This window comes from Lampetra fluviatilis, chromosome 45 (assembly GCF_964198595.1).
Source record: "Lampetra fluviatilis chromosome 45, kcLamFluv1.1, whole genome shotgun sequence".
Classification (NCBI taxonomy): domain Eukaryota; kingdom Metazoa; phylum Chordata; class Hyperoartia; order Petromyzontiformes; family Petromyzontidae; genus Lampetra; species Lampetra fluviatilis.
The window spans coordinates 3496240-3515512 of record NC_136319.1 but is presented as its reverse complement, the minus strand read 5'-3'; the positions used below and the strand labels follow the sequence as shown (position 1 = coordinate 3515512).

The window sequence follows — 19273 nt, the reverse complement described above, 5'->3', positions numbered from 1 at the left end:
TAACCCACCCCAAGCTGCGCCATTCGTGAATGGTACCAATGCAAGCTGACACGGCACACGAGGGGTGGGAGAAGGGTTGTGGGGGGTGGTCAGCACCACAGGCAAAGGTCCTCCATGTAGCCTCCACAGCCCAATTGGACAAGTGTGCACTAAATACACAAGTAGACACGCAATTATATGCACACGCACAACGCTACACAAACCAATCCACAAGGAGACCCACACCTACATCCAGACACCTCTATACACACAGCTACACCCAGACACCTCTATTCAAACACCTATACCCAGACAACAATAACAACTGCCATTCGCCACTAAGTGGCAGTGACGTCACCACGATGCTTGTGCCAGGCCATGTGCACCTTGAGGCCACGTGAAGTGTCGTACGCCCGCTGGCAGGAGGTCACGGAGCAGACCCAGGTGCCACGGGTTGACTGACTTAGATGACCGAGATGACTGGCTGATGCACCACCTGTGCCCCCTACTGTGCCAACTTGCTGTGCTTTAGCCACCCGGCGCTCCGCTCTTTGTTGTGAGCGTCGCTCCTCCGCCCTCCGTTGTTGTTGGAGGGCGACTGCCTCCAACTGCAAAGTAGCGTCCTTCACGAGCCTCCTCCACAGAGGCCGATCTTGACACCGTTGGTACCAGTCATTGGCAAGTCCACTCAGCTCCACGTCCTCCTGTACCACATCACTCCATCTCTTCTCCAGCCCGTGCCACGCCCGTTTAGTCCCCTCGATCCAGCCGAACAAAAGCTGTTTAGGCGTGCGGTGGCTGGGCATGCGGGCAACATGACCCAGCCAACGCAGCCTTGCCTGCCGGAGGAGCTCACCGATGCGACTTTGCCCAGATCTTTCAATGATTTGTGAGCTCCTCACACAATCCAGCCTGGTTAAACCCAGGATGGATCGTAGGCCGGCCAGCCTAAATGTTTCTAACTGGCAAAGATGCTCCATTAGGGGGGTCCACGTTTCGCAAGCGTAGAGAAGGGAGGGAATGACTGTGGCCGAGAAGACCTGAAGCTTCGTGCGGAGCAACAGACCAGGTAGCTTCCACACAGCGTTACGCAACCGATGAAAAGTTATTGCCGCTCGACTGATTCGGAGTGAGACCTCTGCTGTTAAACTGGAACCGGTCATAACCACACTGTCCAGGTATGGGAAACTCTCCCACTCTCTCCACAACTGCCCCATCACTGATTGGGAGTTGTGTGGGTGGAGTGTCCTATGGTATAAAATACCCAGGCAGGTGCTTAGTTTTGGTGGAGCTGATGGTAAGGCCCCACCTCTTAGTACCACGCTCCAGTCTCAGCAGCAGTATCTCCAACTCCTCCTCTGAATGAGCAGCTATTACCAAATCATCGGCATACATAACGTGGTTGGCCAATAGGTAGCCATCCCTTGATCGCACCCGGGCATCGATCAGCCTCCCATTATATCTGTACCAAATGGAAATTCCCCCGGAACAGCTATTGAAGGATTCACGAACTACGTGGTCAAAATAGATGTTAAATAATGTGGGAGCCAGAGGACATCCCTTTCGCACCCCAAGGTGTACAGGGAATGGCTCTGACTCCCGGCCACATAGTTTTACCCGGGCCCGCTCACCATCATGAAGGTCCTTAATGATCGTGAGCAGAGGGTCAGGGACTCTGAAAGCACAAAGAACAACCCAGAGCCCAGGCCTACTGATGGTATCATAGGCCTTGACCAGGTCAATAAAGCAGAGATGTAGGTCTTGTTGGAATTCCCAACACCTCTGCTGTAGCAGACGGACAGAAAATATGGCATCTGTGCAGGACCGCCCTTTCCTGAAACTGCATTGGGGCTCCGCAAGCTTCTCCTCAGCGTGCCTAGCAAGGCGATGTTGAATAATCCTTGCCATGACCTTTCTCGGCACACCGAGGAATGAGATGCCCCTGTAGTTGTTAGTCTGTGCGGTCCCCTTTCTTAAAGAGGACCATCAGGGCATCCTTCCAATCCTGCGGAACCCGTCCAGTGGTCCAGACTGTTGTTATAATGTCATATAGGGCAGTCTGTGCACAAACGCCACCCTGCCTCAGCATTTCGCTCGGGAGATCATCTCTGCCCGGTGCCTTTCCTTGTCTCAGACTCCGGATCGCCTTCAGTACATCCTCAACAGATGGCACCTCAGCCAGCCACTCACAGGGGGTGACTTCTTCCAATATTTGAAGCACCGCAGCCTCAGCAGGGTTATCCCCACTTTGTGCAATGATGTTTTCCTGGCTGAGGGATTTCCCCTCTCCCAAGACCTCACAAAAATGCTCAGCAAATCTGCAAACCTGTTCCTGGGGGTCGGATTGGATCACCGTTTTTCCCCTAATTATGGTAATATGTATGGCGCTGCAGCTTACTTTTTTATGGAGTTAAATAGAGATTTGTGATCGCGGGCCACTGAGGAGGACTCCATCTCCTCAGCAACCCGCGACCAGCACCCATCCTTGCAGTGCCTTACGGCTCTCCGAACCTCCGAGCGAAGGCTGCGGTAAGCTTCCTCATTCTCGGACGTGGGATGCTGTATCCAATGAGAGTGTGTCTGTCGCTTTTTCTCAACTATCCTGAACACCTCCTCTGTCAGCCAGGGTCTCTGGGGAGGTCTGGACCACGTACCCAAAGCAGCCATTGCAGCTGCATGAGTCACAGTCCTAAACCTTGCCCATTTACCCTCGACATCAGGAGAAGTGGGGGACGATGCCAACCCCAGCCGCAAGCGATGATGAAATTCTCGCTTGCAACTTTCATCAGCTGAGACCAGGCCACTTTAGGTTGGAATGGGGTCCTGGGTGTACACCCACCACCGGAGTGGAAGAATGGCAGGCGTATCTTACAGATGACTAGTCGATGGTCAGAGGGCAGATCAGCTCCACGGTAGGTCCTGGTGTGAAGGACATGGGCTCGCATCCGCTGGTCCGTCACTATGTAGTCCAGCAGATGTTCTTGCTTGGACCCGGCATGCATCCATGATGTTGTGTGGATGCGCCGATGCCGGAAGAACGTGTTGGTAATTACAAGCCCATGGGCTGCACAAAAATCGAGCAGCCTCCTACCGTTGTTATTGAGCTGATCTGGCCCATGCCCGCCAATCACTCCAGACACCCCTATACACACCTACACCCAGACACGCCTATACACACCTACACCCAGACACCTCTAAACATATCTACACCCAGACACGCCTATACACACCTACACCCAGACACCTACACCCAGACACGCTTATACACACCTACACCCAGACACCTCTATCCACACACCTACACCCAGACATGCCTATACATGCTTACACACAGTTACCTCTATACACACACCTCTGTACACACCTACACGTACACACGCAAAGATAAAGATCCCCCATGTAGTGTTGACATTTAGGCTACATGTTTGCAAGTTCAACACGTAGGCTTTCGCGACAAATAGTATCCATAACATAGGTTTTAGGGGTATATCATGTAGAAAGTAGCAGCAGCGCATATGCTTCTCTCTCTTTAATCTCCTTGTAGTATTCTGTGCCTCTCGCTCCTGTCCGATGCTCTCTCTTAAATCTAACTGTGCTCTCTACGGCTCTCGGTTCTCTCCCTCTCTTGAATCCCTCTTTTCCACAACATCCTCGTCTCTCCATTTCCTCTCCACGCTCTCTCCTTTCTACAGCACCTGTGAAGGCACGGCAAACTTGGAGGTGGGCGGCCTGCACCATGCCCGGCCACCTTTGTCTACCTAGAGGTTACGTTTAATACTCACTGCACCACGGTTAATAATTTGATGCTGAGTCGACCTCGGGGAGGTACCGGACCAGTTCAGAGAATCGCTATCACTGGCATTGGTTGCCATGGGTGGGAATTAAAATCATCGAAGTACAAACTTAAATGCACACATGTATCGAGGCATGCACACATCCGTATAAACATCCCAAATGTGACGCACACAAAAGCGAAATATCAACCCATATAGACCATCAGGGGGCAAGTAGCAGCATCAATGAAGGCTTGCACGGCACACGAGGGGGTCGGTGGCCAGCACCACGCCTGACCGCGTATGCCTCCCCAGCGGCAATGTTTACACATCGCACTGGGTACTCATTTGAGGCCGAGTTGACCTTGGAGAGGCCCAGGGACCGGTTCAGATAATCGTCACCGGTGTTTGTGACCATGAGCGGGAATGAAACTTGGGTCGCCGGGTTCGTAGTGCAGTGCTAGCCATTTTGCTACCACTCCCCACTAGGACTCATCTCCACGCAAACACACATTCATCTAGACATGCGCACATCTATAAAAAACATCCTATGTCATGCACACAAAAAACAAAGATCCCCCCGTAGAGCCTTAACAGACTGTTGGGGGTGAGTGCTGTTAGGAGTGAGTATCAGTGCCTATGAAGGAATCGAACTCGGGTCGTCCGGGTTCGTAGTGCAGCACGCTTATCTCTTTGCACTCCTGCTCCCCCTCCCACACACGGTGTACACAAACATAGGTCCCATGTGTAGCCTTCCCATAGGCTGTCGGTGCAGTTTCTGAGCAGCAGCACTTACGCAGGCCGGAATAGCGCTGAAACCGAGATACCTGGTTGATCCTGTCAGTAGCATAAGACTCACACGGTGAGACTCACACTGCAGACTCCGCAAGACTCTCTAAGCTCATTTGATAGGTTCCACCAGGAGCGGGCTGCGGCAATGATGATACACGGGGCAAACTCTAGGAGAAAGTGCCAATAGCGAGCGCACACACACAAACGCGACCACACAGACGCACGCTTGAGACAAAGACAGATACATGCATATACACATACAACACAAAGAATCCCAATTTCTCTGGGTCCTCCGGTTTTCCCCTCACATTTAGAATCAACATGTGTTTCAGAATATTTGACTGCAAACAAATTTCCACATGATGCTCGTGGGCAGGTTGCTTCTGAAAAAGAGTTACATAGCTTAGTGGGCCGTACCGAATCAAATAGAAGAGTTATCACCTTAAGAGGCTGTTGGGGGCAAACGTTAGTGAGTAGCAGCAATGAAGGCCGGTACAGCACATGAGGAGAGTGGGTGGCCAGTACCATGCCCAGCCGCCTTTGTCTCCAAAATGTCGATGTTTCCACATCGAATCAGGTTGAGTTGATCTAGGGGAGGCCCAGGACCAGTTCAGATTAAGGTTTACTGGTGGTGGCCATGAGCGGGAAACAAACTCGGGTCTTTGCCGGGTTCTTAGTGCAGCACAGTGCGCAAATTGCTGCACTGTCACTCCCTACAACCCATATAACCTTGACAGACCATTGGGGTAAGTGCCATTAACGAGTAGCTGTGATGAAGGCCGGCATGGCACATGAGGGGGTGGGTGGCCAGTACCATACCTGGCCACCTTTCTCTCCCGAGAGATGATGTTTACACATTGCAAGCAGGTATTCATTTGAAGCAGGTATTCATTTGAGGACCAGTTCAGATAATCACCACTGGTGTTGGCTGTGAGCAGGAATCAAACTCAGGTCCCGGGTTCGTAGCGCAGCGCACGAACACACAACCGCCCTTTGCCACTAAGTGGCGGTGATATCACCATGGTGCTTGTGCCAGGCCAAGTGCACTTTAAGGCCATGTGAAGTCTTGAACGCCTGCTGGCTATGCTCTCGACTTTGCCAACTTGCTGTGTTTGAGCCGCTCGGCGCTCCGCTCGTTGTTGTGAGCGTCGCTCCTCTGCCCACCGTTGTTGCTTGAGGGAAACTGCCTCCAACTGCCCAGTAGCGTCCGTCACGAGCCTCCTCCATAGAGGCCTATCTTGACACCGCTGGTACCAGTCATCAGCAAGTCTACTCAGCTCCATATCCTCTTGTACCATATCAATCAGCCTTCACTATCCAGCCGAACAAAAGCTGTTTAGGCACATGGCGTCTGGGCATGCTGGCTACATGACCCAGCCAACGAAGCCTTGCCTGCAGGAGTTCACCGATGGGACTTTGTCCGGATCTTTCAAGGATTTGTGAGCTTCTCACCTCACACAATTCAGCTCCTCGCACACAGACAGACACGCACAGAGACACACCATCACATAACACAGACCCATACAGACTCAAACGGACACGTACACACAGGGGACACTCCACTCGCGCCCTCATCCCGTCACTTACGGAATCCCGTTCTCTCCGCCCGGGGGGCGGCGGTGAGAATCGGCCCCCTCTCCTGATCCTCCTTCTCCTTGCTCCTCCCCTCACCCACCCTCACCTCCCCGGCATCGTCCCCCCCATCGGCGTTCACGTCGCTCCCGTCGTCTCCGTCGTCCTCGTCGTCAATCACGGTAGTTACCCCAGTCCCCGGTCCCGCGCCTCCTCGCCCTGCTCCTCCCACCCCCATACCTCCCGCTAACCGATCCTCTTCGGACCAATCTCCGCTGCCCTCCCTGCCCCTGGGGCCCCACGGCGGCCACGGAGGCCCCACGCCGTCTGCGCCGCCTGGCTGCGCCCGCTCTGAAGCCTTGGCGGGAGGCCCTGGCCCCGCGGGCGGCAGGTTCGGAGGGCGGGGGGGAACATGGTGCGGAGGAGCGTGAGGAGAATGAGGCCTTCGTGACGGAGACGTCGGCAACAACAACGGCGGTGGCGATGTCGTCACATCGCTGTTGGTGGGTAGGGGGGGCAGGGTTGGTGGCGATGCAGAGACCGGGGCAGGGTAGACCGAGGCTGGGCCCTCGCCCTGCGAAGACGACGCCCCGCTGCCGGCCTTGGCCAGGCCCGGGGGCGGCGGCGGTGGCGGCGGTGGGTGGAAGGCCCCGGAGCTTCCCGACCCCAGCATCGTCCAGCGCAACGCCGCCGCCGCCAGCCCTGTGACGAGCAGCGCGGTGAGCAGCGCCAACACGGCGAGGCGCTCTCTGCGGGGCCGCCGGGCAGGGCCTGATGCCTCGCCCGGAATGGCTTCTTCGCCGAGGCCCGGTGGTGGTGACCGCCGGGCCCGGGCGAGGATGGCAGAGGCCAACCGGCTCCAGCTGCGCATGCAGCCGCCGCTACTGGCACCGTTGCCGCCGCCGCCAACACCACCGCCGTCTTCATCCAAATCGTCAACCGCCGTCTCTTCTCCGTGTCCACATTCGGATGACGACGCTGCTGCAGCCACTGCCGACGCAGCCACGGCAGCTTCCACCGACGCCGCCAGTGCCGCCCCGCCTCCTACCTGGACCTTGCCCGGTGCTTTGTCCACACCGTGGGAGGTGGAGTGCTGCTGCTGCTGCTTTTGCTGCTGCTGCGGCGATGGCGACGGCGGAGCGACGTGGAGGCCCCGCAGGCTGGAGGTGCTCTCGCTGCCCGTCACGCGGCTCAGGCGGCTCCCGACGGCGCGGCTGCTGCCATCAAGCAGCAAGAGCGTGACGGTAGCGCTCTCGCCGGGACCCCGCGGGGAGCCCGGCGAGAGCGACACGGGGTCCTTGCCGGTGCCTCCGCCACTCTTCCCTCTTCGCGGCAGCGTCGCCATCACGTGGCCGTGATGGCCAGTAGGGGTCCTGGAAAATGCGGTGGCGAGGGTGCGCTCGGGGTCCCGTAGGCCGGCCCTGTCGGCGGCCTCCTTGGAAACTGGCGAGGGAGCTCGCCAACAGACTTATCGACACCGGTCGCCCTGGTGGAGCGGGGAGGAAAGGGCCTCCTCTGGTACGCGGGCGTCCGAAAAAGGAGCAGCAAAGGAGGTAAAGGAAGAAGGGGGGGACGATGACAATAATGACGATGGAGGCGGTGGCTGCACGCGGTCCACAGGCAATGACGCTTTGCCGGACGTTCCGTCGGGGGACCGAAGAGTGGACGCGGGGCCAGAGCAGGCGTAGCCACGGGAGGCCGCTGCTGCTGCCGCCGCGGCTGTGGGGATGACGGCGACGTCGGAGGGAACGGTGGAATGGGGGGGCAGAGGGACGACCGGGCGCGACGCTCGCGGACACACGACACTCGCGGGCGTCGCGGGCACCGGGAGTCAGTCCACAGCCGAGGCGGCTGCGAGGGAGGGCCGGAGGCCTCGGAGTCGAGGAAGTCCCGAGCAGACGAAGGAGGAGAGGAGTAGAAGAGCGAGGGAGAGACAGGAGGAGGAGGTAGCCACCAACCCAGAGAAACCGGGCAACTCCGTCCCCCTCTGCACGAGGACGCTCGCAACCGCCGGTGGCGGTGGGCACGTCTCGCCGCTGGGCAGGCTCTGTGGGAGACACTAGGCCTCCGCCGTCTGGCTGCGGGTGAAATCACGGCAGCGGCGGCAAGGGCGGCGGCAAGGGCGGCGGCGACAGCAGCGGCAGCCTCCATCTTCCAGCGATGACATCACACACGTGCAGGAGCAGCCTGGGCCTCAACGACGCTGCCCCGGTGAGAAACTCACGCCCATGGCCCGAGGGCTCACGTCTCGCTCCCCGGCTCGGCGGTCCAACTTGAACGCCTTTCTTTGGTGTCCGGAGTTTGCCGTTCTAATGTTACCGGTTTCCCTCAACTTTTCTCTGCGTTTTAGATTCGGCTTGTTCCGGATTTTCTGATCTTGGTTCTTCTTACCACCCAACCTTTCACCCCCCCCTTCCCCACCCCCCCCCCGCTCAAACAATCGTCACCAATCACGATTCAATTTCTAGGGGATTTGCCGATCAAAAGTTCAGTTCTTTGCTTTTCTCTGGCTTCAGGTTCCGATTGATCTCGTCCCGTCGATCCCGATTCACATTCTGATCCAGTTTTTGAATCCGCGAGGTTCCCGGTTTCCAGGGCTTATTTCCCCATGACCTCACTTTCCGTGGAAAATTCTGATAACAAAGTTCTGTTGCCTATGACAACCAAATTAAATTCCCCGAATCGACACATCCCATTCTGGCCTCTGAATTCGCCTGCCCCGGCTAGTTTTCAGTCAACCGGCATAGACCGACGTCGGATCGATGCCTCACGAGTTTTCACATTCGTCCACCGTCGTCGTAGATCCGAACGGAGAAATGAACAAGCGCCGCCCACAGCGTTTGCAAAAAAATCCCCTCGTGCCTCCAACGCAGTCCACGGACACGGAGGGAGATGTTTCCCCCCCCGCCCACCTCGAGGCCCACGGGGAAAGGAAGAAAAAAAGCTCTCTCGGCTGAGGAGGAACTCTCAACTGCTGCCACAGAAACGGGAGAACCCCCCCCCCCCAGAGTTTACACAGCGAAGAAAAGAGTCTGTTGCCCCTCCTTTTTGGAGTCGGTGAACAGCAGCGGTTCGACTCCCGTGCCGTGTGCAGTGCGGCGTCGCCGTTTGCAACCCAGCCCTCTCAGGGGTTTGTGCAGTTTTGCGGAGGGCAGGTCGACACTGCTGTTGGTGGCAGAGGTGGATTGTTCCCTAACTTTGAAGTTAACGCCGAAACTAACACTTAAATATTAGACCAATGCCTTGCACTGAATCCTAACTGCTGATACGAAAACCTCGATCCTAATACTGATCCTAACTTCTAACCCCTAAACCTTGACTCTGAAGCTTATCCTAACCTCCAACATTAAACCTCAATCCTAACACTAAACTGTAACCCCTAAAACATTGACTGTAACCTTGATCCTATCACGAACCCTAAATCCTGAAACCGTAACTCTTATAGCCGGTTCAAAACCTGAAACTATAACCCCATATGCCACTCAAATGTAAACAACCCGAAACATCTAAAACCTTCAGCCCAACGAGTTTCGCCTTAACCAACAAAAAATCAACAATTTAACCTTTTATATCCCAGTGTCCTGAATCTTTCCTTAAACTTCTAAACCTCTCATTCGATGCCTCCCAAACACCCACTGCTAAAAGCCAAAACGTTGTGCTCCTCTTAATCCCAAACAAACAAATCCCTCACTCTGATCGTAAAGGGCAGAGGGATCGGCCTGACGGGCATGAACGCAGCGATCGGTGTTGGTCCTTCTCAACTCTGACAATAATGCCCCTAACGTGACACATATATCGATATATACACACACACCGTGGTAGAGGTTATACTTTTCAAGTACTTTACGTTACTAAGGTAGAGGGATAACTTAATGAGACGAAAAAAGGGGCATCTCATATGTGGCGTGTTTGTCTATATTTGTGTCCGTGTTTTGTGTGTTTATGTCTCTATCTGTATGTGTCTGAGTGTTTGTCTGACTGTATGTCTGTGTGTCTGTGTCTTTATGTGTGTGTGTTGGTGTGTCTTTGTTATTTGGTGTGTTTGTGTGTCTGTGTATATAATGATCTAGGGGAAAGGCCCAGCACAGCCACTGGTGACTGCGAATCGAACTCGGGTCTCCGCCGGTTTCCTAATAGCAGCCGTAGCGGTTGTGCAGTGGCACGTCAACTGCTGCACCACCGCACTCCAAGCACAGCGTCGATACTTTAATACTCTTTAACAAAATAAATTGTTACTGGATAAACTTTAAGTAAACTTATTGCACAAATTAAATAAGCAAGTGGCTATAATTACACGTTACATTAATTTGCTATTTTCCCGTTAATCTGTGTAAAGTGCTTTTGCCCTGAATGTGAGCTTTAAGTTCCCTCACTGGCTTCTACTCCTAGCCAATCAGATCACAGTATTTTCCTATCATCGAGCAATCAAATCACAGCACTGTCTGCAATTATCCAACCAATCAGCTTCTGACAAGTGTCTTTCGTTTGACCAATCAGCATTTAAGTTGGCTCCTGAATCAGTGAGCTTGTTTAGTTGGCAAATCGGGTATTTGCTATTTTACAACATTCCAAACAGCTTCCACCACAATCTGGTAAGAACTAACGAGATCACAGCAGGGTGATGTACAATCCAACCAAGGCTGAGTAGCTTTGTTTCGTCGACCAATCAGAATTCAGCAACATCTACAATCGTCCAATTAGGTTAGAGCGGCTTCTTCAGGACAGCCAATCACGATGCATCACAATCTTGTCTTGTTCCATCAGATCACAGCGGTGTTTGATGATCATCCAATCAGCTTTCATCAGGGGCAGTTAGTTGCCTGATCAGAATCAAGCTGGTCTCAAAATCATCCAATCGGCTTCCAGAACAATATTTAGCCGTCCAATCACAACACTGTCCTGTACCATCCAATCAGGTTCAAGCACGTTTTTAAATCCTTCAATCAGCCTTCAGAAGAGTCCTTTAGCTGTCCATTCCGGGTTGCAGTAGGTCCCAAAGTTGTCCAATCAGCTTCAAGCTTGTTTAAAAAATGATCCAATCAGCTTTCAGGAAAGAACCCTTGGCTGTTGAATCTGATGACGTCCTTACAACACAGCTTTCAGAAAGAGTTAAAAGTTGTCCAATCAGCTTCAAGTTGGTTTAAATATCAACCAATCAGGTTTCAGTAGGGTCCAAGGTTGTCCAATCAGCTCCAAGTTGGTTTAAATATCAACCAATCAGGTTTCAGTAGGGTCCAAGGTTGTCCAATCAGCTCCAAGTTGGTTTCAAAATCAACCAATCAGGGTTGAGTAGGCTCCAAGGTGTTTCAGCAGGGTTGGCGAATGACCAATCACGTGAGACAATGGATCGATGATATGTATCACTTTGGTCCCACCCCGAAAAGCAAAGTAATAAATAAATAAATATGAAAGTAATGGATTTGGTCTCTATTGCACGAGAAAATAAATAACAAATAGTTTTAAACAAATGCATACGCAAACACACACACACGCACGAACACTCGCCAATCTCTCTCTTAACACTCACACCGACTCACCAAACATCTATCTGGATCCTAAGGGATTCGGAACTGGAACTCAGCGACGCTTTAGCTTCTGAAGAAGCTGCCCCACTTCTCACTCAATCTTCGGCAATGTGATCAACGCAGATCCCGACCACTATCTCATCAGTGTCTGAGCCAGACCGACAGAGTCTCATCGGTGTCTAATTGATGACCTAGACCCAAAATAAACTATCAGCATCTGAAGATTGACACAAGAATGCTTCGATTCCGACCGATGCTTTGAGGAATTTTATAGCCAAAATTTTTATCGAATCTCTCGGCATCCGACGGACCTCCAGTTTGTTTATCGATGTCTAACAAAGCGGATTTTTTTCACATTGCCAGCTCCTCTATGAATATTCATGAGCGTCTGAAGACCCTAATGAGGTAGATGGCTTACAACGCAATTGTAATAAATCTCTCCGATAGTTTACGTGTCTCCCCAGTGCTTACATTCAATACACATGATTAGTTGTGAGTCAATGGGTCTCTGTGTGAGTCTATGGATTTGTGTGTGATGCTATGGGTCTATCCATAATAATGGGTCTAATTGTTCGTCTTAGTATCTTTGAGTCTATGGGCTCTGTCTGAGTCTGTGTGTCTATATGAGTCTATGGGTCTGTGTGTAAGTCTGTGGTTCTACGTGGGAGTCTGTGGGTCTCTGCCCAAGTCCATGGGTCTCTGTGTGTCTGTGGGTCTCTGTGTGAGTATATGGGTCTGTGTGCAAGTCTATGGGTCTCTGCGTGAGTCCGTGGGTGTCTGTGTGAGTCTATGGGTCTCCTCGCAGCACCTTGAGTCGACGCGAGGGAACCATGAGCAGCTTTCACCGTGCGAGTGACTGATGTCTCGACGTTATAAACCAGTGCCTCTTACCAAGCGCCTGTTATCCAGTGCTCATTAGATTTTCCGTACATTCCGAAAAAACGAAGACAGAAAAGGTGATCCTAGTTGCTTCTACCCTAATTGCGTTAACACAATGATGGGTATAGTGACGCGTTATGGAGTCTACATACACACAGTTACACACCTCCCTTACAAAGACCCCCCTATAGCCTTGAACAGACTGTTGGGGAAGAGCGCTGTGAGGAGCGAGTAGCAGCAGTACCTATGAAGGCCAGCACTGTGACACACGAGGGGGTGAGTGGGCCAGCACCACACCCGCCTTTGTCTCCCCTAGTGGCAATGTTTACACATCGCAGCAGGTGCTCATTTGAGGCCGAGTCGACCTAGGGGAGGCTCGGGATCGGTCCCAATTTTTGCCACCACTATTATTCTTTTGTCCATGAGCGGGAATCGAACTTTGGTCTGCCGTAGCTCCTCACAGCGTAAACACACAGACGCGCGTGCGCACACACACTCACCTAAACGGTGACCGGTTCCTGACTTCACAAAAACCAGTAACCAATAATTAAACTGGTTACTGGTTTAACTCGCACACTCACACTCACACATATAACAGCACACACACACACGTATACAGGCAAAGGTCTTCAGTGTAGCCTACATAGCCCGCTGGGACAAGTGCACACTAAATATACAAGTAGACGCGCAATTATATGCACAACTATACACAAACCAATACACAAGGGCACACACACCTATACCCAGACACCTCGATACACACCTACGCCCAGACACGTACACACGCAAAGATAAAGATCCCTCACGTAGCCTTAACAGCAATTGGGGCAAGTGATGTTAGCAAGTAGCAGCAGCGCCTATGAAGGCACTGTGGCACACGAGGGGGTGGGTGGAGAGCACCACACCTGGCCGCCTTAGTCTCCCTCGTGGCGATGTTTACTACGCACCGCACTAGGTACTCATTTGAGGCCGAGTCGACCTAAGTGAGGCCCAGAACCAGTTCAGATAATCGTCACTGATGTTGGTGGCCATGAGCAGGAATCGAACTCGGGCCTCTGCCGGGTTCGTAGCGCAGCGCGATGCTAACCGCTGCACCACCGCTCCTCACACACGCACACAGTATCAGCACGATCTTGGGGAACACGTGGTTTGGCTTGAAGGATAATTATCACGCAACCGTTCACCTCTAAATGGCAGTGATGCCACCACGGCACTTATGCCAGGCTAGGTACAGGAGGTCACAGGACAGACCGAGGTACCATATGTTGACTGCTGTGCCAGGCTAGGTGCAGGAGGAGGTCACGGGCCCAGACCCAGGAACCATGGGTTTACTGGTGTGCCAAGTAAGGTTCAGGAGGTCACGGGACAAAGCCAGGTGCTATGGGTGAGTGGTTATTACCGAGGCAGACAGAATCACAATTAGTCAAGACTCATGTCCAGGTCCCTGTTACATTATATGGGGCTCTGTGTGGTGAGTCTATGGGTCTCTATGCGAGTCTATGAGTCTCCGTTTGGTGAATCTATGAGTCTGTTTGGTAAATCTATGGGTTTCTATGTGAGTCTATGGGTCTTTGTGTGGTGACTCTATGGGTCTCTGTGTGGTAAATCTATGGATATATGTGAGTCTATGGGTATCTGGCACGTCAATGGGTCTGTCTCTATGCGAGTCTATGGGTCTCTGTGCGAGTCTATGGGTCTTTGTGCGAGTCTATGGGTCTCTGTGCGAGGCTACAGGGTCCCTACACGAATCTACGGGTCGCTACACGAGTCTACGGGTCTCTCCCCGTACAACCACGACCCCCACACGACATCACCGCCACAGTGCTTGTAACAAATAATTACAACGCAACCGTCATGCGCGTTCGTTAATTCACTATAATAATCCGCGGAGTTCCGGGGGGGGGTAGGGATTAAACAATTGCTACAACGGATAGTCTGTACGTACACATCGATTATAAATACACCAAAGATGCAGGCAAAAGGTCCACCATCACCACCAGTACAGAGTTGTCGGTTCCCCTCTATTTAAGGAACGAAACAGGAGGATTTATTCACAAATCTGGCTGTCCGCCTGATGATGCTGGTTGTAAATATTGGCGAAACGTCACGGTACTCAGATTGTAAATGTTGTGGCTTGGCTCTCCAACACACCGGTGTGCTGTACTAGTGACGAATTGGCCACGTTGTGTTTACGTGACAAACCTTACTAGTTGGCTGTGTCGTGTGTTGGCGGGTTAAACGACACATTGATATATTTACGCGCTCTAACCCAAATACAACCTGTATCATGGAACACCTATGAAGGCCGCTTACGCACACACGCGCACTTCGCTACGCTGCAGGAGCAGCGACGTCGTGATGGTATCTGGTGCCAGGCTAGGTACACAGACAAAAAAGAACCCCCTGTTGTAGCCTGTAACAGAACCGTCAGAGGAAAGTGGCCCTTAGTAGCTAGCGAACAACAGCAGCACCTATGAAGGCTACCGGCACTGTGGCACCACACAGATGAGAGGGTGGGTGGCCAGTAACCAAGCACGCCGCCTTTGTCTCTCTCCTAGTGGCCGATGTTTACTACTACACACCACTCACACACAGGCGGCGGCCGTGCCAAGCTATGTGCATCCACACGCGTGCTTCGCGAGGAGGCGCTCCCATAGGAATGCACGCGACTGAATCTCGCACTACGGATACGTCGAAGGGCGCGATCACAAATTCACACCAGCGAAAGCCACGGGAAGCCGGGTTGCATTTTCCAGACCGGGTAGGCGCTCACTTAAATTGACCAGTTTCGGATCCGCTGCACGGGGGGTCATTCAGTAGCTCGTGTCAGTACACAAATCGGAATTATGTTATGGATGGATATAATTAAGAATGTATGAATACCGAGACTTTCTAGTGGACCAGGTACAATCCAACTAGCCACACGTGGGGTTTAGAATGACTTTGGACGGGCAATGCAGTGACTTCAAACGCAGATTTCTCGGCAGGGATTTAAATGCCCGGGACCATCACGTGCACAACCCAAGACGCGTATTACATTCCACAGAGTAGATAAAAACGCGGGCATTAACGCTATTCGATTTCATAGGCCGTGTCGGAAGGGTAGAAACTGGCGACCTTTCACACTAAATTAACAAGCACAGATTAAATAAGACGATTGTATTTTCATACATTAGCCGGTACTGATAAACGCGGCATGGTTACATTACAAAAACGAGATAGGTTTACGTTGTATGGGATTCCATGGGCTACTAGCGAATAACTAATTGGTCAGTGATTATCCCATAGACTCACACAGACTTAAACTTACACACACTCACAGACTAACCTACACACCTACTCACAGACTAGCACTCAGACTCACTCACCTAAGACTGATACCACAGATCTCCTCAAAGACTCACAGACTCACTCACCTACACATCAACCCACACTCACCTACAGACCTAATCAGAGACTCACAATTCACCTACAGACCTACTTACACTCGCTTACAGACTCAAGACTCACACTCACCTATACACCTATTCACAGTCACAGACTTACTTACACTGACATATATATACCTACTCACACACTCAAGACTCACACACTGTCTCACGATCACCTACAGGCCGACACAAAGATCTCCCATATAGCCTAAACAGGCTGTTGGGGGCAAGTGCTGTTAGCGAGCAGCTATGAGGCCTATTTACCTACTCACACTCACTCACCTCCAGACCTACTTACACACCTATAGACATACACACAGACCTACTCACACATCTATATAGCTACTGACACTCCCTCACACACCTACAGACCTACTCACACAGACTCACACTCAAATATAGACCCACTCACACATAGACCTACTCACTCACCTATCGACCTCGTCACACTCGTACAGACCTACTCTCACTCACCTCACACACCTATACACCTACTCACACAGGCCTACGCACACACCTATACACCTACTCACACTCACCTATCGACCGTACTCACACACTGATACACCTGCTCACACACCTATAGACACACTCACACCTACTCATACACAGACTGACTTACACGCCTATAGACCGACTTACCGTCACGCACTCACCTATAGACTCACACTCACACACAGACTCGCACTGACCTATAGACTCACACTCACACCTACTCACACAGACCTACTAACTCACCTATACACCTCCACACACACAGCCTCGCACTCACCTATAGACTTACTCATACACCTATAGACATACTTACACTCACACTTCCTCACACACAGACTCCCACTCACTCAACCTAAACACCTCCTCACACAGGCTCACCTATAGACCGACACAGGTCTACTCACACACGTATAGACCAACTCACACACACCTATAGACCTTCTTAATACACCTATAGACGGACTCACACACAGACTCGGACTAACACCTCTAGACTCACAGGATCATCGGTGCCTCAGTCCAACTCGAGCCCAAATGAGCGTGGGATCGGATCGCAAGCACGCGCGTGCAACCCTAGACGATATTAATATTCATATCGAAGTTACATCAACGCAATCGATACGCAACACGTTAATGCTATGAATATATCGATTGCTATGAATAATACCGATGTCATGAATATGCATGAGCTAATGAATATTCATGAGCCTAATGTATATTCACAGAGGCTACTTAACACACAGCCACGTGCTATAAAGCCAGACTTTACATATACCAGTTAAACGCGTTATGATTATAAATACTTATTAACGCCGAGCACACCATGTAATTGGAATATAATTATAATAATTAACGATAATTACACGTTTATAGATATACACACGGATACTCCACAACATTAACGAGGTTATGCGTGGTGTTTAAACCAGTAGTGGAGAGACCATGGCTGCTGATGGTGTTGCTGCTGATACTGATGGTGCTGATGATACTGATACTGCTGATGATACTGTTGCTAAATGATGATACCGCTGCTGATGTTGCTGATGATACTGCTGATGCTAATGAGACTGTTCCTGATGTTGTTGCTTGCTGATGATGCTGCTGCTTTTGCGTTATGCTGCTGATAATGCTGATATTGCTAATGATTATGATGCAAGTGTTGCTGGTGATACTGATGATTTATTGATACTGATGATACAGATGATGATGCTATTGCTAATCCTGCTGATACCGATGATGCTAATGAGACTGACACTGACGATACTGTCGTTGATACTGATGCTCAACTGAAACTGGTGATTCTGCTGATGGTATTGCTGATACTGATGATACTGCTGTCGATGATACCGCTGATGATTCTGATGCTATCGCTGATACTGATGATGATCTGATGAGACTATCGCTGATACTGATGATTATGATGATGCTGATGATGGTATTTAGATACTGACGATACTGCTGTTGATGCTATCGCTGATACTGATGAGACTATCGCTGATTCTGATGACTATGTTACTGATGCTAAATTGAAACTGATGATTCTGATGCTATTGCTGATACTGATGATTCTGTTATTGCTGATGATACCGCTGATGCTGATGATACTGAGACCGATACTGATGATGATTCTGATACAATTGCTGCTGATAACACGAATGACAGATTATTATATTTAAACCTCACTTTTAATAAATTATCTCCCCCCTCTCTCTCTCCTCTCTCACCAAACACAAATCACATCCAAAAACGAGAATTGTAACAACAAATTATAACAAAAATATAAAATAAAGATTATAAAGTCGCTGTCGTTGAACGCGATCGTGGTGGTGGTGGTGAGAGTCCCAGGGCCACCACCCCCCTCCACGCTCCTCGCTCCGCCGGGGGAGGCGCCTCTTCACGGGCAGGAAGTTCAGGAAAGAGCCGCGCGGTCTGACGGAGGTGTAGGCCCAAATTCACGGTAGCCTCTCCACTCCGAGGTCTTCTTCTCCTCCTCGTGTCTCAATGTCTCTCTGTCTCACTGTCTGTCTCTCTGTCCGTGTCTCTCTGTCCGTGTCTCTCTGTCTCTCTGTCCGTGTCTCTGTGTCTCTCTGTCCCTGTCTCTCTCACTGTCTCTCACTCGATCTGTCCCCGTCTCTCTATCTCTCGTCACTGTATAATAATTTTCTGTCTCAACGATTCTGCATTAAAATCTCTCTCCTCTCATCTCTCCTCTCTCATCTCTCTTCTCTTCCCTCTCCTCTTACTCCACTGCCTGGCGCTGATTTTCGCAATGAATGCGTCTCTCTCCCTCCCTCTCCCTCCCTCACATCCACATCCACCCCCCTCCTCACTCTCACTCACAATCTCCCCTCTCTCTCAATTCCCCCCCTCCCTCAATCCCTCTATCTCCCCCTCCCTCCCACTCCCCTATCTTAATCTATTCTAGATTTGAAGCTTTCGTGACTGCAAGGAATCATACTCTTCGGTTTTTTCGGTAAAGTCAAGTAGGTAAAAATTAAGTAATAAAAATTATAAAAATTATAATAGAAATACAATTATATTATTATTTAAAATAATAATAGAAATAAAATATTATTATTTGTATTATTTAAAATAATAATATTAATAAAAAAATATTAGTATTTGTATTATGTTTTATTATTTTAAATAATAATATAAATTTAAAAATAATAGTATTTTTTTATTATTAATATTTTTACCTACGTGACTTTACCGAAAAAACCTAAGAGTACATCTCAATCTATATTCTCTCTCCCAACCTCTCCCCCTCTCTCGTTTTTTCTTTTTTTTACGATCAGTGGAAACATGAAGATGCTCGGTGTAGTCG

General features: G+C 50.8%; 1 protein-coding gene across 2 annotated transcripts in view; it reads right to left on the bottom strand.

The window, feature by feature from the left end:
• The window catches only part of LOC144947528 (uncharacterized), a 56465-nt gene that overhangs the window by 9376 nt on the left and 27816 nt on the right, over positions 1-19273 (bottom strand). The window contains exon 1 of one of the 2 annotated variants that reach the window (XM_078876748.1): positions 6132-18734. The exons of the other annotated variant lie outside the window; for it this stretch is intronic. Coding sequence (XP_078732874.1) covers positions 6132-7461 — 1330 coding nt within the window. The 5' untranslated portion in view covers positions 7462-18734. Of the gene's footprint in view, positions 1-6131; positions 18735-19273 lie in introns of those variants that run through there. 2 annotated transcript variants of the gene reach the window in all.